We start from the raw sequence: 21,942 nt of genomic DNA on the forward strand, positions 1-21,942 counted from the left end.
GCTCAAAGTATTGTAGTTCATAATTTAATTTTTAAGAGTTAACAAAAATCAAATATTATAGCACTTTTTAAGGGGGACATATAAAGTCGTGCCTATTAGGAATGGTAACTGGTTGAAAAATGTAATCTATTTGGATGTACATCAATCTTAAAAATAAAACTTCATAGCCTAGAAATTACTGTTGGCGATATTAACGGATGTTCGAATGACATTCCTCTCTCCAGTGGTGGCAACAACTCATTTAAAATAAAGTTTGGATAAACGGCACACAACCGAAACGTCACGTTTACATGTGCTGACTGACCTGCCGTGTATTTTCAGTATATGCTATTTTAATTTATAACAAACGGGTTTATTTAAAATGGCTCATGTGTCTAAATGAGTTCACAATGTGTGTTACTCTCTTGTGACCTCGTCTGACGTTTCCTTCATGTTGACAGACTACACCGTGGAACTATTCCTGAGAATGATTGTCCACCATCCCTGGATCTGTCTGTGGCTTCAAACGATCTCGTCTCCTGCCGGATCTCTTCATGCCGATGTAACGCGGCCAAACCTGCGACTCCTTCTTCGATGTCACTAAAACGGAACGCAACGCGCAGCTTCCACCCGCTCAGCCTCCCTGGCGCTCTTTCGTTCCCGCGAGAATTGAACGGGATCGATACGTGAGGGCGACACAAAGGCGGGATTGTCCACGTGAGTGAGGTGCGGCTTTAAATTCAGCTTCAGTTGGAGCTGTGCGAGTCGGTGTGTGGAGAATTAGGGGTTGGGTGTGGGATAAGCCCTGTGAAATCCCAAATTCTCTATGCAATCGTTGTTTAAAAAAAGAGTATTTAAACTGATTATTTTTCAATACATTTTTAACTTTTTTACAAGATCATCTGACAATTTCAGTCAGTATTTTTATTTCTATAATTTTATTTTGTAATTTTTCCATTTCTGAACGGTAAGTTTTCTTTTTCTTTAACTGTTAAAACTTATTATTGAGGAAATAAATGGTCAGATCTTGCTTTGTTATATAATAAACTAATTGACATTGTATTTTTCCAGTTTCTGAACTTTTCTCTAGTTGGTAAGTTTTATCACTTTTTAAAAACATTTTTATTTGTTGTGGTAGTTAAATGTCTTTCTTGATAGAACAGCATATTACATATAATTTGGGATAATATAACTGTCATTATTAAGTATAATCTGATGAATGAAAAATCTGATACAATTACCAAAAGTGTTAGTGTATCCATGTGTTGCTTGGATTCATTGTTACATCATGGTGATGTAAATAGCCCAAACAGGCCACCAGGCCCAGTATTGATTTATCCAAACATGGTTAGTTCAGTCAAACCATGCAAGGACTGAAGTTTTGATGGTGCAGTTTGGCTCTGGTACATTTGGTACATACATAAGTACATTTTCACAAGGTTGCCATTTTCCATTCAAAAGGGATGAAATCTGCATGCTCTGCCAATATTAATGTCTTACCAAGATAGGGGAGATTTGTACTTGTATGTGCAAGTTTACTGTCTTGATGAGGGCAGGAAAACTGATCTGCAATGGATATCTTTCTCTGTCACTCAGATTGACTTCCTGGTAAGTCAAAAAAGGAGGAATATTGACATTATCTTTGAATATATTTGCAGGCTGGACAATCCCTCTTGTAACTATAATAGATGGCATGAATATGGTAGACTAACAGATTGAGAGACAACGATAGACTTCCCACAATAGAAAAGTACTTAAACAATGACAATTAGTGTGATTTTACCAGTGCCTTAAGATTTATTTGTTTGTAGAAAGCTATGTAAAGGGCTAGTGCAGTACATCAAAGTTGAATACGGTAGGTGAGAAGATGAGGTAAATTAGGATGAAGTAATTAGGTGATGCCAAGCTTGGGTTTTAAAAGCCTGAAGATTGAAGGAGGAAGGGAAGACCATGGGAAGTGAGGAGTTCCACATTTAGAACTCCAGGGAACAAATTAGTTTAATTGGGAAATGGTGTGATGAGGCTTGATTTCAACATGGTCAGGATACATGGAAGAGGAAGAGTATATAGGACTATGTATTTGGCGTTTAGAAGGAACAAAAGAGGAAAGTTCAGAGGAGCAATGACCACAAGTGCATAGATATCAACGAGAGAGAGAGAGAGAGAGAGAGAAGAAAGGTTGTTAACAAAAGTCCTATCCAAAAGGGTGAGAGAGGTGTGTGAAAAGCCATCCTAGATTTGGGAGCAGTATTTAAGCCTTGAGTGGAATTGGGCTTTATAAGGAGTTGTTGAAGGGAAAAGAAATGTTTTAATGCAAAAGAGAAAAAACAAACTTTTTGGAGGCCCCATCATTTCGTTCTGTCCATGGTCCATACACACAGGCCGTGTAGGGTTTTGTCCATAATTGTAAAGTTATGTATGAGAATTCAGAATACAGGCATCCCCATCCTATTGTGATAGCAGTTCTACAATACAAATGGGATAATAGTCACCTGGGAAGTGAGTTGAGCAACAGGTTGTAATGAATCTGAAGGGAAAACTGAGCTGACCATTACAGATAATCTAACTCATGACCAAATAATGAGACCATAGCTCAGAATAATGTAGGGAGATGTCCACTGTTTGCTATTTATAACAAAATTGTCAATATATATTTAAAGAATGTGTCTACAATGTCACTTAATATTAAACTGCAGAAATTTCCCCCCCATTGTCCTTCATTTTTAATTTCAAAGGTTAAGTGAATAAAATCACTAGGATTGCTATAGTATGCTATCCCATTGCAGTGCTGACACCCAATATGATGGGTCTGAAGAGGAAATAATTTGGAAAATTAGCATTTTTTTCCTGGGACACAAAATTTGAAATAAATAATTGCCTCAGATTGGGTTCCACTTGTCTTAACAGAACCAACACCTAAGACACAGACCCACAAAAAACAGTTTGCAACCTCTCTACTAGATCTCTTTCCAAGTCAAGATGAGCCCCCTCATTGCTGAAACTGTCAGAATGATCTTTATGGTGTAATATTACATTAAAGGCTGAATATCTCATATGGAGTTGATAAATAGAACTGAATGGGTCTCACTGCATTTTCACATGATAATTATTTCTTGTATTATTATTTCTAAATATTATTAGCTGAACTCCTGTGGCATTGCTCATAGGTAGTCTGGGATCTGTAGGATGGTTACAATGTTTAGCTGCTCACATGGAGCTGTGTTTAACCTAACCTGTCCCATTAAGGCCACTGCTCATGTACTTTCTACATGGAAGTGCTCAAATAGGCACATATGGAGGTCAATAGTAGTTCAAGTTAGTTGGCAAAGAATTATGGTTAATTTGATTTTTAAAAAAAATTTCAATATAGTTTATTGAGTCATAATGACATCTGTGGGATCCCGGTTTGGAGTATTCACTCATTCCATTAGTATAAGGGAACTGAATTAACATCAGTTGATACCATCACCAGAGCAAGTGATTTGGTGTGGTGCCCAGGATAGTTTAACTTGCTGCCTGATCATCTCAATTTTGCATTTTTAAAAATCCTAGAGGTTGTCAAAATGCATGTTTAAGCGATAACAAATCACTTTCCCTAATTGTCACCAGCCCATTGTTCTTCATCTTCAGCTGCATCCATACTGTTGAGCTCAGTAACTCCCGAGGGGCATGTCATCAGCACTCATTATCTGCATTTTTTTTTAAAAGCTGAAATATCATAGTCAGAAGAAAAATGTCTTTGTGATTCTATTAAAATTAATTTATTTTATGCTTTTCCAGTACAGTTAATTCACATTTTTTTTGTTTTACAGATTATCATGGAACTGCCTGCAGTGCAAGGTGAGTGCTAAAATCAGGGTGCTTTAATGATTCAGAGAAAATCTATCTATGTATATAGAAGTCTCGCATTTAGTCTGCATCTGTCATACTTCAGACATCACACTTCCAAGTGTGAGAAGTAAGAAAAGAAAACCAGTCATTTCGTGTTGGTTTTCCTGACCTTGATAACTGACCTGTCCTCAAGGACAGCAGCTGGTGATTTATAAGCAACTGCCAATGTACATAAACTTCCCTCAGCAATTGGCCTCTAGTTAACTTCAGGATGTACCTATTTAGACCACTTCCCTACAAGGAGCAGTGGCCTGAAAGGAATAAACCATGTTTAAACACAGCTCCATCTTAGCAGCTAAACATCCCAACCATGCTCCAGACTCCTGACTTCTTATGAGAAATGCCATGGGAGATCATATAGCAATAAAGACTGGGTCTGATAAATTGACTGGTGAGAGTGCCTGGTCTGAGATAGATGTAGGGGAAACTTCATGTAAAGTCCACCACACGTATTAACCTTTAGGCAGTTCCAAGGAAACAACGGTCTCCCTGGGGTGGATGGTTTATATGCTTTCAGCTGACACACTGTGACATTCAAACACTAGTATTCCAGTAATAAACTACTTAAATGTCAAGTGTAGTTTTAGTACTGTAATTTTAACCTACTGCATAAATAAACACCTAAAACAGAAGTTTAATGGAAAATCCAAACATTTTAATATTTCTGCTCGACTTGTCATCCTTTCCCCTCCATATTCTCTTTCCTTGATTCTATTTTTATTTACATAACTTTTTTTCCCCACATAATCTACTAATCAATCTTTCTAACTTTACTTATTTTATTTCTTCTTGGCTCTCACCTCCCACTTTGGAGGTGTGTCCAATTTTTTTTTTAAATGCAGTTTGAGTGGTTAAAAACTAACTCCATGGGTTATGCTAATTGACATGGACAGAAGACAGAACAATAACATGCCCAGATGATTAAATTCATCCTTGGCATGCTAAGGGTGAATAGAGTAAGATGTTACTTTGCACTGTTTCCAGGACTTGTTTCAACACATTAGCTGCTGGGAGTGTGTCCTCTTTATGCTTGTGATTTTAGCCCAATTTATTCTTTATTACTACTTTTCCAGTTTTGTGTTTTACATCAGCTGGGATGAAGCCAAGACAATCTTGATTGTGGCCTTCTCTTGTAGACCTCTCATCAGTCGTTATCAGTACTGTTCCATATCAACTGACAGCAGATGCACTTCTATGATGTTTCCTGTCAATTTTTGACAATATAGAGACACAGAGGGCTCCATCCAATAGCCCAGTTGAGAACCAGCAAATATAGTGATAAATGAGTTGCTGAGCTTGAACGACAGCCTAGGATGGGATTCAAGCTTGTGCCTTCAGAATGGCAGTCCAGCGCTCTACCACTGTAACTATCTTACCAGTATGTCTGTGTTGTCCAGTAAATTCTGACACACTCCTGGTGCAGTATTTTCAGAAAGAAAATTCCAAAAATCTGAATCTGGAAAGGGTTTGAGTTTCTCATTGCTTTACTGTTTCATTTCCAGGCATCTTTTCTTTCTTATAGACTGTATTCCAAAGAAGAGCTGGGGTGAGATTATGGATGAATTGGATGAATTGGGTGAACTGGATTGTGGTGAGTGACAGGGAGAATGGATTGTTTCCATTTTCACAAAATGGGTAGGGTTTTTTTTACATGCCTAAGCTTCAAGAGAATGTGTGAGAGTGCATGCAAGTATGCCTTAGATAGTGTGTATGTACCTGTGTGTTCATGTAAAGTAAGAGTTGATACTGCAGAGGAAAAATTTTTCTATTTCCTATTCAAACTCACGATCGTTTTTCACCACAAAGATCCAAGATGCCTTGATGCAGTGTTTAAATTATTGATTTTTTAATTTAAAGAGTTCCCTCAATGGACCAGTGAGTAAATAATGACCCCAGAGGGAATGGTGACACCAACACAAGCACTTCCCAGAACATTGCGACAAGCACTCAACCTGTCCCCTAGCACTGGCACAGATACTAGCACCCTGGAGAGTATAGTTAGAGCACTGGAGCAAGGAGCACTGGGTGGAGCTCCGCACATAAGCGAGCAGGAGCAAGTGGCAATGGCAAGAGAGAAAAATGAACCAGCTGGTGAGACTGTGAGCCCACTACACAGCATAATGGCTGTGGACTTGGTTTCCTACTGACCTTACCTTCAGAAGGGAGTTAAAGCAGAAGGCTCTTGGAGCATCTTTGAGTCTGTTATCAGCGGCGTGCGGCCGCTGGAAGACAATGTGCAGCAGGGCACCTCTGACGTCACTGCAGTCATGCGGGAGGGATTTAGTGCAGAATGCTATGGAGTGAGTGTCATCTTCATGGCTCTCTGCAAGTGAGCTCCAAAGCTGTGAGAGACCACAGCACAGAGTTCTCTCTCAAACACTGTGACTGGTGCCACTGAGACCTTGGGCCTCCAGTTACAGGAGTCTGTCATTGCTGGATTTGACAGACCGGGGAATTGTCGAGAATGAACAGTGACCGCTTCCTGCTAGTTTCTATTGGGAGGGACATCATCTTGGAAGGGCGCTACACAAAGAGAAAAGGAATATGTGTTATGATGTACGCTGGGCAAGATTTTGCAGACAGTAGCAAGGTCAATAATGAAATACTGTTGCTGGACAGAGGTGCCAGCATGTTACTGACTGAGCTGAAGGACTGGCAAGAAGAAGTTGAAGAGAATACTTGTTGGGATAGCACAAAGCCACCGAGCTCCCCTTGCCCACACCCTCAATGACCTCCACCCCTGTGATTTGTAGGGTGATCGCGTGATGGCTGAGGTGCTACAGGTTAGCTGGGCTCCCACCTCTTGGTGGTTGTGAGTGGTCTTCCCCTTTTAACAACAAACAAAACTGATGCTTTCAGCATTTGGAAGTAACATGAGGTACACCCCATTCTCTACAAAACCAACTTGCACTTATCTAGTGCCTTTAACATAGAAAAACATCCCAAAGCACTTCACAGAGGCACAATCAAAAGAATGGACACCAGGCCAAAGGAGAGATTAGGAGGGGTGACCAAAAGCTTGTTCATTGGGGTGGGTTTTAAGGAGGGGCTTAAAGAACGAGAGGGAGGTGGAGAGGCAGAGGGGTTTATGGAGGGAGTTCCAGAGCATGAGGCCTAGTGGTGTGATGTGGTTGGCTGAAGAGAGGGAGGAATGCACAAGAGGACAGAGTCAGAGGAATGGAGAGTTCGGGGGGCAGAAGGGTTGGAGGAGGTTATAGAGATAGGGAGGTGTGAGGCTTTGAAGCAATTTTAAAAACAAGGATGAGAATTAAAAATTTGAGGATTTGGGGGATTGGGAGCCAATGTAGGTCATTGAGGACAGGGTGAGCAGGACTTGGTGCAAGATAGAATACGGGCATGAGCTGAAGTTTAGAGGGTAGAGGATGGGAGACCTATATTCCTTTTGTGAAAGGATGACTACTCATTATGCAAGTAGTTTGAGATGCCATAAGTATGCAAGTCAAAGTTCTTTGCGTTGCAAAGTTACTGCATGCTGACCACTTATGTGGTTCCTTTTGTTCCAACGTTACTTTTAATTACCACCAGTCTGCATTTTCTAAATTAAATTACACATAGTCTTAATGGATTTGAACTTGATGACTATTAATTACTGGGGTAGATTGATTTAAACTAAACCAACCTGCAACTACCAGCATTAAATTCCCATGTACTCTGTATAAGCTGCAAGTTACACTTTAAAGTAGATTTAAACACTGCTAGCATCATTGACTTATTCATCAGCACTAACACTGTACTGCCTCCAATTACAAACACAATATAAGGCCCATTGGCTACTAAAATATTGATCTGTTTTTAATTGTAATGTTTTGTATTTTTTATATGCAGCTTTGTTAAATCATGGGAACTGTTAGTATCTGGAAATTACAAAAATGGATTAACCAAGGAATTTGATAAAAATACATTAGCATTCATAGGATAATATAGCACAGCACAATTTCAGGGCTTATATTGATTAAAATGTTTGCATGGTACCTTTGTACCAGAAAAAAAACTTTCTTTATAATTAAACATTCTTAGAAGAAAAGTTAAATGGGTTATTTTTGCTTGTTGACAACTTTTTTATTTTTTCTTGAGACATTTTCTCTTTGCATTCTTCTCCTCCTGCAACATGCATCATCCCTGGCCATGGTGATGGGCATAGTGACTTCTGCCAGACCTTCACGAAAGCAACTCTGAAACCAGTCACCAGGAAGTGCGTAAGGGAGACTGCCCCAACAATATTCTTTCCTTCCCAGTTGAGTAGTGACTGGCCTCCCTGTAGTGGCACAGTCAAGGTCTGGAACTCACGATTTGAGGTAGCAAGTGTCCCATCACTGTTGCACGGAGCTTTGATGCTTCAGTGCTCTACACCATGGTCCTTGCTCATGTGGGCAATTGTTGAAACCCATTGATTGATAGTTCTGAGTGATTTGGTAGATGCATCTGTTGAAAATGAAGAACTGAAGAGGCAAAAAGGTTTTGCATTCCATTGAATGCCACCTTCTAGTTAAAACACAGATTCTTTGTGACTCTTGGCTCATTTTTCCCCTTTTACCCTACTGTGCAAGCGGAAAGAGATAGGGAGAGTGGCATTAATGATTGCGGAGACAGTGGAGCAGCCAAACCAAACCTAGACCCTAGCCTTCGGTGGAGCTTTCAGGGGAGAGGGCCAAGAGAGAGCGAAAATGATTGGAGACATCAAGGAAAAGAAAGAGGCAGAAAATGAATGGCAGCACCAGGGAAAAGGTGGGAGAGAGAGAGAGAGCACGCATGATGCAATGCAACTGATGTGCATGGTTGTGAAGCACTCATCCTGTTGTTTGACATAATCAAAAACCAGGCCAACATGACTTGTTTACATGCAGGTACTTACGCAAGTCAACTCATTTTTCATTTTAAGTGGCCATAAATGGTTTACCCACATAACAACAGTAACTGCACAGTGTAATTATGTGTGAAATGCTTTGGGACATTCCTGAGATGCAGTAAGGTGCTATATAAATTCAGTTCTTATATAAATGTTTTGAGACATGTCTGTCATACTTCAGACTTCACACTTTGTGTAAAACACCAACAACTCACAATTGAACAGTCTTAAAAATGTATACAAAAAGAAAGAAACCCATTCATTAGCCAGGAATTGACCTCAGGGTGTGCCCATTTACAGCATTTGGACTTTATGGCCTTAAGAAGATACATCAGCTTACATGCAGCTCTAGCTTAGCAGCAGAATAATACATGGTGCATTACATGGTATAATAACACTTCCGTCCTTATAAAGTAGCACCTCTTCCAACTTACCTTGCACAAGATGACAAAAGATCTGATGTTTACAAAAAATTATTGTACATAACATCCCTGTGTTTTATCTTCTGCATCACCACTCTATCTTTGGCCAAGAAGACAGGATGGTATAAGGGTAGACTTATCCAAACCTGCTGTCAATGCTCTCTAACAATTCTTTTTCTGCTCAAACAGCACTTTACCATCACTACATCTCTCTGATGGCCCAATCAAAAACAGGACAGATGTGCCCCACAGAGAACAAGAGCTGAGATTGTAATTCTAACTCGCGCCCTTTCATCAGGGGTCAGTGCTCTGCTGTGAACCCTATCCACAAATTAGACTTCAGAAGTAAGGAGGTTCAATGTGACATAGTCCAATAGCAGGTTATATTCTTTTTGTTTGTGTTGACCCATATTCGACAAACCTTTGTATGTCAATGTAGTTTGTATACAAAGTACCTCTAATAATGTTCTCTTTATAAGGAAATTCTGTATTTCAAGGTGTAAAATTAGACCATCCCTTGAAGACTGTTTCCTTTTAAATTGATATTTTTTTATGAGGGATGTCAGAGCTGAGGAATGAAACACTTTTCCACTCTTACAAATTTTGGATCTGCACTAGATGTTCTCAGATTCAGCATCAACATAGGAACATAAGAACAGGAGTAGGCCATTCAGCCCCTCGTGCCTGCTCCGCCATTTGATAAAATCATGGCTGATCTGTGATTTAACTCCATATACCTGCCTTTGGCCCATATCCCTTAATACCTTTGGTTGCCAAAAAGCTATCTATCTCAGATTTAAATTTAGCAATTGAGCTAGTATTCATCTGTATAAATTATCGTTTGCGGAAGAGAGTTCCAAACTTCTACCACCCTTTGTGTGTAGAAATGTTTTCTAATCTCACTCCTGAAAGGTCTGGCTCTAATTTTTAGACTGTGCCCCCTACTCCTAAAATCCCCAACCAGCGGAAATAGTTTCTCTCCATCCACCCTATCTGTTCCCCTTAATATCTTAAACTTCGATCAGATCACCCCTTAACCTTCGAAACTCCAGAGAATACAACCCCAATTTGTGTAATCTCTCCTCGTAACTTAATCCTTGAAGTCCGGGTATCATTCTAGTAAACCTACACTGCACTCCCTCCAAGGCCAATATGTCCTTCCGAAGGTGCGGTGCCCAGAACTGCTCACAGTACTCCAGGTGCGGTCTAACCAGGGTTTTGTATAGTTGCAGCATAACTTCTGCCCCCTTGTACTCCAGTCCTCTAGATATAAAGGCCAGCATTCCATTTGCCTTCTTGATTATTTTCTGCACCTGTTCATGACACTTCAATGATCTATGTACCTGAACCCCTAAGTCCCTTTGGACATCCACTGTTTTTAACTTTTTACCATTTAGAAAGTACCCTGTTCTATCCTTTTTTGATCCAAAGTGGATGACCTCACATTTGTCTACATTGAATTCCATTTGCCACAATTTTGCCCATTCACCTAATCTATCAATATCCCTTTGTAATTTTATGTTTTCATCTACACTGCTTACAATGCCACCAATCTTGGTGTCATCGGCAAACTTAGATAGGAGACTTTCTATGCCTTCATCTAAGTCGTTAATAAATATTGTGAATAATTGAGGCCCCAAGACAGATCCCTGCGGGACTCCACTAGTCACATCCTGCCAATGTGAGTACCTTCCCATTATCCCTACTCTCTGTTGCCTTTCGCTCAGCCAACTTCCTAACCAAGTCCGTACTTTTCCCTCTATTCCATGGGCTTCTATCTTAGCTGACAGTCTCTTATGCAGGACCTTGTCAAATGCCTTCTGGAAGTCAATATAAATAACATCCATTGACATTCCCCTGTCCACTACTTTAGTCCCCTCTTCAAAAAATTTAATCAGGTTTGTCAGGCACGACCTACCTTTCACATCCATGCTGGCTCTCTCTGATTAACTGAAAATTCTCGAGGTGTTCAGTCACCCTATCCTTAATTATAGACTCCAGCATTCTCCCCACAACAGATGTTAGGCTAACTGGTCTATAATTCCCCGGTTTCCCTCTCTCTCCTTTCTTAAAAAGCGGAGTGATATGTGCAATTTTCCAATCTAGAGGGATAGTTCCTGAATCTAGAGAACTTTGAAAGATTATAGTTCGGGCATCCGCAATGTGCTCACCTACTTCCTTTAAAACCCTGGGATGGAAACCATCTGGTCCTGGGGATTTGTCACTCTTTAGTGCTATTATTTTCTTCATTACTGTTGCTTTACTTATGTTAATTTTATCGAGTCCCTGTCCCCGATTCAATATAAGTTTTCTTGGGATTTCCAGCATGTTATCCTCTTTTTCGACTGTAAATACTGACGCAAAGTAATTGTTCGACATGTCTGCCATTTCCCCATTGTCAATGACAATATCTCCACTTTCAGTTTTTAAGGGGCCAACACTGCTCCTGACCACCCTCTTTTTCCTAATATAACGATAAAAGTTCTTCGTATTGGTTTTGATATCCCTTGCGAGTTTCTTTTCATACTCTCTTTTTGTAGCCCTTACTGTCTGTTTTGTGACCCTTTGTTGATCTTTGTGTCTTTCCCATTCGCCAGGATCTGTGACATTTTTTGCCTTTTTGTATGCCCTTTCCTTATGTCTTATACTGTCCCTGACCTCTTTAGTTGTCCATGGCTGTTTTTTTGGCAAGTAGAGTTCTTGCCCCTCAGGGGTATAAACCGATTCTGTATCTCGTTAAATGTTTCTTTAAACATTTCCTTCTGATAATCAGTCGTTTTACCCATTAACAGATTTGCCCAGTTTACTGTGGACAGTCTCTGTCTCATCCCATTGAAGTCGGCCTTGCCCAAGTCTAGAATCTTAGCAGCTGACTCACTTTTTTCCCTTTCAAACATTACACTGAACTCGATCATGTTATGATCACTATTGGATAGATGTTCACGCACAGTTAAGCCGTTAACTAAATCTGGTTCATTACTCATTACTAAATCTAGTATGGCTTGCCCCCTTGTTGCCTCTAGGACATACTGCTGTCGAAAACTATCCTGAACACACTCAAGAAATTCACTACCTTTCTGACAGTGCTAGTCTGCTTTTCCCAATCTATGTGAAGGTTAAAGTCCCCCATTAAGACCACTATGCCTTTCTTACACGCTTGTCTAATCTCTGCATTTATACAATCTAGCACTTCAGAGCTGCTGCCAGGGGTCCTATACACAACTCCCACTATAGTCTTAGCTCCTTTCCTATTTCTCAATTCAACCCATAAGGTCTCTATTGGCTGCTTACCTCTCATTATATCCCCCTGTATCATTGAAGTGATTTCATCTCTAATCATTAAGGCTACTCCTCCCCCTCTTCCATTTTCCCTATCTCTCCTGTTGACCTTATAACCTGGTATATTTACTTCCCAATCCTGACCATCCTGCAGTCTCTCCTGTTAGCGGACCCCACATTCCTTATGATCAGGAGTTTACCAATACTGACTAATATCTAGTCATACAATAGCATGACCAGGGGGTTGTAACAAGGAAACTTCACATTGTGTGAATTGGATGCTGTAATCTCACACATATCTCCACGTGCATTTCTCCTATCTTCTAGAAGCTGACCTGATGAACACTCTCGTGAGGAAAGATCAATTATGAACCAAGAGGCAGATTTATTTTACATATAATATGTGAACGAACAGAATAGTATTTACATTGAATTTTAATATGTCGTAATGATCCTTGTAACATGGAAGATAACAAAGCAAGCCACACTATGTCTGACAGCAGACTACATACACTTTTCTGACTAGCAATTCCTTTGAAACTCATCGGCACTAAACTTTGGAAGACGGACAAATATACATTCTATTGGACCAAGGCTCAGGCTATAAACCAACAAACATTATACAAGTAAATGAACAGTACTCAATACAAACAGTATGTTTATAACAATTACAATCTTTACTATTCTCCTCAAAATATCAAAACAACAAGGATGCTTCTCCTGCACTGATCCTTAACACAGAATTGATATTTGAAAATCATTTACTCAATGTGGCAAAATGCTCTCAATCAAACCCCATACCTCAAAGACCCCCAGAGTGTCAATAACATGATGTTTGAATTGAATGGGATGCCTTGATACAGTGATCTGTGCCAGCTACTTTGAATGACCTGTTAGGTCCCCATTCAGGTACAATAGCAACAATCAAACCACGCATACCAAGCACTTCCTGAACTACACGAGTCTCTGCCTTGCCCTATAGTGCAATTATTAGCCAGACTGTAAAGTAAATTCTCTGAAAATTAGCTAGCAGTAACCAGTTTTAACCCTGTGTATACCATGACCTAAAGAAGAGGAATAAATTAGTGCACCAAAAATTTTGTCACAATTGCTTCTCTGGATGAGAAGGCTATCAATTTGTGCCAAATTATGGGCAGCTTGGATGCTATTGACCCACGTCCAAATTATCTGAATTGACGCTGCCCAAAGTGATTTCATAAAGGACCCTTACACCAAGCAGAGATAGGAGACTTTATCTTCTGGGCTAGATTTGAATCAAGGCTCCAGAAGTAAAATGGTAATATCCTAATCCTCTGTGCTACCAAGTCGCTCATCAAATCCACTAACCATGTCCAATTGTGCGGCATCTTTCAGCTATCACCCATGGCACTACAGGGTGCATTCTAAGCACATCTGATTAGTTGAGGATGTTAATACTCACTGATGATGTCCTTAAGCTGCACAGTTCACTATTGGCTATTTCAATGCTTGTAAACAATAGGTACTTTCATTATTTAACTTTATGCAATGTGTAAATACGTTTAGCAAATTTTCTGCCTACTTGCCTGTCTGATTCTGTATCTGTCTGCACACATTCATCTCAGTGAGAACTGGTGCTGGGAAATGAAAGATGTTATGACTTTGCATGGAGTTACAGTGTGAGAGTGGGAAATGATACACTTAACTACACAATTTACATTTATATAGCACCTTTCACATAAAATGTCTCATAGTGGTTTCCAGGTGGACATTGAGCAGGAAGTAGGAGAGACTTTAGGTGAAGTGACCAAGGCAGGACATAGAAGTAAGTTTTGTGCAGGCTTTTGAAAGTGGGGAGAGAGGTAGCAAGGGGGAGGGGTTTAGCAAGAGAGTTCCAGAGTGTAGGAGTGTAATGGCTGAAGGGTCTGCCACTGATAATGTACCAAGTTGGGAGGGTCAGTAAACCAGATTCAGAACATTGGAAGGTGTGTGCTGCAACATAGGGCTAGAGAAGATTGTGGTGGTATGGTGGGAGAGAATTGAAGGTGAGTAGAAGGATTTTGAAGCTGATGTACTCGGGACATTAAACTATTATGTGTTGATGAGAACAGTGTGATGGGTGTATGGGACAGGATATGGGCTGCAGAGTTCTGAATGAGTTTGAATTTGTGTAGGGTGGATTTTGGGAGGCTGGCAAGAGTATTGGAGAAAGCACACCTTTGAAGTGACCTGGATGAAGGTTTCAACAGCACTGGGAATGAAATGGGGACATAGTCAGCCATGTTCTAGAGGTGGAAGTAAGCATCCCTGGTTGATGTGCTGGATGTGGGGTTTGAAGCTGAGCTCAGAGTTGAACAGGACACTGAGGTTATGCACCACTCACTCACCTGACGAAGGAGGTAAGCTCCGAAAGCTTGTGATTTTCAAATAAAACTGTTGGACTAAAACCTGGTGTTGTAAGATTCCTAGCAGCTGGAGACGAGAGATGGAATTGCCATTTCTAGTGGGAGTTGAACAGGGTAGCTTCCATCTTGTTAATTTGAGCTGAAGAAAGTTCTGGCTCATCTCATTATGTTGTCATTTTTTTCTCCCTCCCGACATAAAAGCTGATGCCTCATCCTTCTACAGCACAGAGAAAACCTTGTGGATGACCCGTATAGTCAGACTTATATAGCTATTAATCAGTAATACCTATAAAAACAACAGTTAATAAGGCAATGAAGTTAAAAGTCTGCAATTCTCAGAGCCCCTCGAAAATGGCAGTTAGATGTTCAGTAGCTGCTGGATAAAGGGGGGTTTTCTTGTTACTCAGAATGCCGGTAGTTACATTGCACCTCCAAGTATAATGAGCAAAGCCTTAGAATTAAAAATACTGTTCAAACTGGGCTTTCCCATTTCAAATTAAGGCTTAAAATTACAACATTGTGGGGCTGATTTTTCTGTCCCCTGATCACCCAAGCATACACTCAACTTGAATGCTGCTGAATCTGGCCATATTTCTTGGTACAGCTGTTTTACATTTCATGGGGAAAGGGAATTGGCACTGGTGGCTGCTGTTTGTGTCAGCAGCTAAATCCACTGCATCCACACAGTGCAGCCCTACTGCAGGAAATAATTTGACCCCTCACTGAACCAATATATGAGCAGTTAAATAACATCAAACGGAAAGTTGCTGACTGCCCCTATAAGGATCCTCCAATCTGAAAGTATAGCCTAGCAATTCCTTATGACCAGTTTCCTCGTGTGTACCTCTAAATAGACAACTGCCCAACGTTAGCAATGACTTGGAAAGGGTTGTGACATCATTTCCACGTAATTTAAATGCCTCCAAGTGTTTCAGGCTGGATCTTTGTGCCCCTGTCCATTTGGTCCCAGGAAATGCATGTCATTCGCAAAAGGGATGAAGACCCGAATTCTTGTCTGTAATGCCCTTGGAACTGGTACACACAGGGCAAAATGGACAGGAAAATCAGGCCTTGTATCTCCTGATGTATCTGAAGTGCCGATGAGCCTAGCACCTGGTGGCAGAGAGATACAGTAACTACCTGATGTTACATTCAACAACATATGCTCAACTCACCAGCACATTAAACAAACACTGTTGTAATTTTAAATGGTAAAAATGTAATGCTGTGTTCACTATACAAGGAGAAATACAAGGGAAGATTTTACACTTCATAATGGGAAATTGTGCAGCCCAAGTCTGTGATTTTCATCCATTAATTTTACTGGACAAAAAATCGCATGCGGGAGGTGTGCAATTTCCTGATATGGGCTCCTGGCGAAGCAAAATACTCCAACAATTTTCAAACACCTGCATGTTAAAGATTTAAAACAGAGAGGTTGGGTTGTGGCAGAGAATTCCACATTCTAATCACCCTCTGTGTAAACAAATTTTTCTAACCTTTAATTCTTTTTGTGATTATTTTAAACTTGTGACCTCTCATTACCATCTCACTGACCAGTGGAAACAATTGATCACTATTTACCTCTTCATAACCTTTTATAATCTTGAAGAGCTTCTCAGCTCCAGAGAAAAAAGCCCTAATTTCTCAAGTCTCTCTTCATAATTATAATCCCTCATCCCTAGTAACATCCTAGTGAATCTACGCTGCACCTTCTCCATTGCTTCTTTATCCTTCCTATAACGAGATGTTCAAAACTGTTCACAATACAAGTTCAACCATTACTTCCTTGCTTTTGTATTCTATGCCTCTAGATACAAAACCAGGAGTTCTGTTTGCCTTTTTCTGGCCTTATCTACTGTTGCCGCCTTTAATGATCTGTGTAAGTTGCACATCAAGGTTCCTCTGCTTTTCTATTCCATTTAAAATCTTACCCAGTCTGACCTATATGTGACCAAGCAAGCCACCTAGCAACCACTGAGTTGTATTAAACCACTACCAATGCTTCAAGAAGAAGGCCCACCTTCTGGGAAATAAATGGGCAAACAATGCTGGCACGTACAGTGACACCATATCCTGAGAACGAATTTTTAAAAATTGGAACATCAGGTATTTGTTTCAATACAGTAACAATGAGGAAAACTGGGGGAAGAAAAGTAATGGCAGGCGAAAAATTCCACTGCCATGGAATTGCGGTGCATTAGGGGCTCAGCACCTTTAAGAAGTAGTCAAAACTATTTGGATCGATATTTTATTGACTAATGTTTTATCTTCATTCTGTAATTTTAGATGGCGCTGAAAGTTTACAGGCAGTCAATCAGTGAGTATTTCCTCTCTTTTCCTTGCAAAGTAGTACAGCTGCCCTCCTCAGTAAGAAGCTCTGTGGGATGTGTGGCCTGGTTAAGGGTTCTTCCTAATTATAGAGATGTGTTCATCCTGGTTGTAGAGATGTCTGCACTGGTTAATGGTTCCTCTTGACGCTATCCGAATGTGTCTGCTAGTTAACGGTTCCACTTGATACTGTTGGGATGTATGTACTCATGAGGACTCTGTCACTGTGATTGGCCAGGAATAGCTGAATAAAGTCAGCTTTTTCCTTCCCCTGGAGGGGAAACATATTGGGGGAATTCTCCTTCGTGATCCTGCCCAAAATTGGTGGAGAATGAGGGAAAATTTGGCGTCCAGCGCCACCTCGCCACCTCACCACCTCAACTAGAATTTCCCTCCTGCTGCCCCCACCAGGACCGCTGTTGGTCACTCTTTCCCGGCAGGGCTGCGAGGCCTGGGTCCCTGGAGAACTTCCCTCTGTCCATCCCACTTACCACCACTTCCCGAGGCCACCATGTGGAAGGCAGCGGTAGGCCCTGGAAAAAAGTGGTAAATTCCCCGAGTTCCCCCCAATGGAGGGAGAGGGCCTTGTAGTGGCCTCTTCTCCCTTCACTCTGGCCCCAAACACTTACCCGTTGAAGGCCCTAACTTGCCCGAGGCCTTCAGTGGAACCTGTACTCCTACATTCAGGACGCTTCTGCTCCTTTACGGTTCTTCGCCATAACCTTCAGGTGCTGCAGGAAAATGGGTCAGGTTGGGGCAGATCTGGAGGTGCGGAAAGAAGTCCTGCCTGCCGAACTCTGCCCCAAAGAGGAGAATCCAACGCTTGTTTCTATCTGGTATGCGATTTCTTGACTGATAAGGAAACACCCAAGAAAAGAAAGGAAATGTGAGTGATAGAAAAGCCCTTGGACTCAATCTTACAACCTTGGCTGGGAATCCATTGCTGAGTCTTTCAACTACCAGACCACCTAAGTTCCATTTTCAGATTTCAGCTGACAGAACACATCCTGTCTTCATTGGTGACCTCAAAGATGCTTGATACTTGGATATTTTTACTATATAAAATATCTGTCTTGCAGATCTCTCATCAGTGAAGAAATTAGAGATCTGCTCCTTGAATATGAGAAGCGTTATGAAGCTATGGTATGTCATTCATATCCTTGTATCTACAGATGAGCAAAAACCATCTGTATCATTGAGCTGTTACTTACACCTCTGAGGTGGTTTCTACTGTTATTGTTCCAATTGGCTTTATTGCACGAGATGTACTGATAGTTATGTAAAATATCATTGTTTCCAGTTCGGCAAAACCAAAAAGTAAAATAAATAAAACTGCATGAAAGGTTTTGTGCCTTAAAGGTGTAAGTTCCAAAAGGTTCACTTGTCTCATAGATGATACAACGCAGTAAAGAAAGAAACGATAAATGTTAATAAAGTTATGTATATTGTGTAATAATTTAGGACTCAGTGAGGTACCATCCATAAAGTATGTATGCTGCTGGGAATAGGGATTTGAAAAAGCATACATAAGCATACAGGGGAGGGAGTGTTAGTGAGAGCATACATATGCCCCTCTCCTTTTTCTGTTTCTTTTTGCAGCAGCTGATTTTTTTTTAAAGAGACAACGATGTTTAAGCCAAAAGTAGAAAAAACGAAGCAAGGTAACCACTCAATTACTGATAGGAGTACTGACTGGAACAGGAGGATGGTCCAAGAGACTTATTTCCCCTGAAATTTTCTTCTGGATTACTGAAAAGTGCCTCTTCCTTCTGTTAAAAGGTTATTTATGGATTGTCTCTCTGTGGTGGTGGTGTAGTGGGTGGTGTAAGTGGTGCAAGGGTAAGGCAGAGAAGCAAAGGCCAGCAGAAGATGCAATCCTGATTGCTCCTAATTATGTTATCACAGAACCTGGACTGAAAGAGGGGCTCTTTGCGGGGAACTCCTTGGTGGTGCTTGAGCCAACTTTAGTGAGTGAGGACGAATTGGAGCTGAAACCAGGACCTGGGTGCATAAACATCCCATTTCCAGCAACACCGACATGAATACATCAGTGGTAAAACAGTGTCAGCACATCCCGCTGCCCCTTCCCCTCGCCCCCCCACCCCCCAAACACAGAGCCATGGGCAGTAAACCAAATCCAAGAAAATGCTGGCCGCCTTCAGCAAGCTTTCAAATCACTGCTCAGGAAGGAGAAGATGGCGCTGATGCTGGAGGCACTGCAGTACTTGAAAAAGACATTTCTGACTGCAATTGTCACTATTTATAAGGGTTTTTGTGGGGGAAGGGTTGATTAAAGTGTACATACTTGGGAGGTATTAAACCTATTTGATTGGCAATGGGGGAGGGGGGGGGAGAGTAAACAAATTGTGATTTTTGGATTATACATTTCATGGGCAGGCCCTAGCATTAATTACAGAGAAAGAAATTAAGACTAATGAAAATATCTATGAAAATGTAAATATATGCAATCTGTAGGTAAATAGATTTGTTATTGTTGGTAGTAATTCTGGCTCCTCTATTTTTGGCCTTGATATTTAGGAAAAGGAAAGGAAACATCTCAAAACAAAGGCAAAATTCCTGAAGGTAGATAGATCAGTAAATATATTTATGTTGCTGTCAAAAGGAGTCTAGGTCATCTGTTGTTTTTCCTTGGCAAAAGGACAGTAAACGCTAGAAATTCCAATACACAAAGCCCATGAGTTTGCCGATAATAGAGGTTGCAAAACAGTGAGTTTCTGATCTCATTTGTACCATCTATGGAATTGTTGAACAAAAATGAAGCACAGGAAGCGTTGCAGGGCAAGTTACCTGGGGCAGCTACAGCATGCCTCCTGGAGGCTGTTTTAAGAGTGGCATTGGTAGAGATTTGGGAGCAGGTCACCTACCGGTCCATTTGATCCAGGAATGATGCATGGTGCAGTGAGACCTGAAGAGGGAGATAAAGCAGAAAATGTAAGTCATTCCCAGTGTTATGGTTGCTATTTTGGTAAAACGTCAATAAGTAATAGTCACCTACAAGTTTTTGTCTTCTAGGAACATAGGAACAGGAGTAGGCCATTCAGCCCCTCGAGCCTGTTCTGCCATTCAATCAGATAATGGCTGATCTGTATCTTAACTCCATTTACCTGCCTTGGTTCCGTATTCCTTAATACCGTTACCTTAATACCCTTAATATTCGTGAGACTAAGAATACCTACACCAGATTTTACTGTAATTGTAATATTTGGTGGCTGAAAATATCATGATTTCAACTGAAGACAGTAACCCTCCTTGCTCCAAACTAATAGCAAGTGTATTGACGAGGAAGAGTGAAGTGAATCAGAAATGTTACGTTGAGCTGATTCTAGGAGATATGAGTTTGGACTTGGCTCCTAAAGCTGAGTCAGTGGTCTGGTCTTGGTTCTTCCAGCCAGAATTCAGCCTAGCCTTGATTCTCCACATGAGGGCTTGAGTCAAATCAGGAGTCTGGGTTTGGCTATCAAAATCAGAACTCAATACAAATCAATGAAGTATTATTTTAAAAAAACATTAATTTCAAGAATAATTTGATATCTATGTTTGAGAAATAATGAACATAAGATACTGAACGATTTTAATTAATTTATTTATTGATTTTATTATTTAAAATGTTGAATTTGGGCCCTCTTCTGGCAATCTAATTGTCCATTCAACCACTTTCCACCAACTTGAATGGTCCACGGCAATCATGTAACCCATGTTACCATAGTTTTTCCAACAACTTGATTAGTCTGTGGGAATCAGGTGAATAATACACCCATTATTACTCTTCTAGCACTCTGGTTCATAGAAATCATGTGATCCATTCCTCCAATTAGCTGCTTACAGTGTTCACAAGTCTACCAAAAGGTTGGCAGCCATTACTAATTACTGTTTTAGATGTGAGTGAACTTTACGTAGCTTCATTTATTTCACAATCTCTATTTGAAGATGCAATCATTCTGTGTGATTTTTAACTTTTTTCTGTAGCTGCAAGTACTGAGTAATCTAGTTATTTTTAGGCTTTTAGCTCCTTATTTTTTGTAACAGTTTTAACGTCAGCAAATGGTTTGAGTCTGCCTCAACTTTCCATTGGGTGTGCCAAGATCTGGAGGATTGTTGTCCATGAACATTCTTTTCTTCCATCCTTATAGCTCACCAAATTAGAAGTGACTGAGCAACTGGAAAGCAGGTAAGGGAATGTAGATACTCTAACACTATTGCTAGGATTGGGATTCAGCTTGTCATATTTTAATAGATGTGGATGTTACAATATGGATGTAGTAAAGACATGGTAACAAGTTAATAGAGAAAGAGATGTCAACACATTACTACTGATCTAAACTCCAATGTTGGGGATTCAAACTAATTGAGGAAATCTAGTTTCATTTTGGATTACTATTTTTTTTACTTGAGGAACCTAGGAGAAAAGCCAAGCCCCATAGTGCAAGCATAGTCTTGTTTCTTGCTTGGTGTGCAGGGAGCACCATTCTGTGGCCAAGCCACAGTCCTAGCAGAGGCCTGCTGCACTTTTTGTGCAACACCCTCATTAAGGGTCATAAATTATGTTAATTACCTGGTGGTGCCATTTTCAGTGCTTAGCTCTAGGCATGCACTGATGTTGTTGAGTGTCCATTTAAAATGGACACTGCATTGAAGGCACCTTCAGCCATTTTGGAGGTTATTTTGCTGCAGTACTTGTTCATTTGCTGCTGATTTTGGTTGTGGCATAAAGTTTTGGGGATTTATTTGCGGCCTCCTATTTTCTATCTGTGACTTGTTGTAGCTGTAA

The 21,942-nt window shown here is 40.5% G+C and overlaps 1 protein-coding gene across 8 annotated transcripts in view; it reads left to right on the forward strand.

The window, feature by feature from the left end:
• Positions 1 to 21,942, forward strand: part of LOC137307163 (coiled-coil domain-containing protein 68-like) — an 86,203-nt gene that overhangs the window by 44,521 nt on the left and 19,740 nt on the right. For 2 of the 8 annotated variants that reach the window (XM_067976501.1, XM_067976504.1), the window contains 8 exons: positions 441 to 705; positions 1,051 to 1,072; positions 3,792 to 3,819; positions 5,393 to 5,461; positions 17,112 to 17,142; positions 18,233 to 18,296; positions 19,692 to 19,736; positions 21,305 to 21,342. In XM_067976501.1, the coding sequence (XP_067832602.1) occupies positions 3,798 to 3,819; positions 5,393 to 5,461; positions 17,112 to 17,142; positions 18,233 to 18,296; positions 19,692 to 19,736; positions 21,305 to 21,342 (269 nt within the window). In that variant the 5' untranslated portion in view covers positions 441 to 705; positions 1,051 to 1,072; positions 3,792 to 3,797. Of the gene's footprint in view, positions 1 to 440; positions 706 to 1,050; positions 1,073 to 3,791; positions 3,820 to 5,372; positions 5,462 to 17,111; positions 17,143 to 18,232; positions 18,297 to 19,691; positions 19,737 to 21,304; positions 21,343 to 21,942 lie in introns of all 8 variants that reach the window. The other 6 variants (XM_067976507.1, XM_067976502.1, XM_067976506.1 and 3 more) reach the window with 6 other exon arrangements.

Source organism: Heptranchias perlo, chromosome X, assembly GCF_035084215.1.
Source record: "Heptranchias perlo isolate sHepPer1 chromosome X, sHepPer1.hap1, whole genome shotgun sequence".
Taxonomy (NCBI): domain Eukaryota; kingdom Metazoa; phylum Chordata; class Chondrichthyes; order Hexanchiformes; family Hexanchidae; genus Heptranchias; species Heptranchias perlo.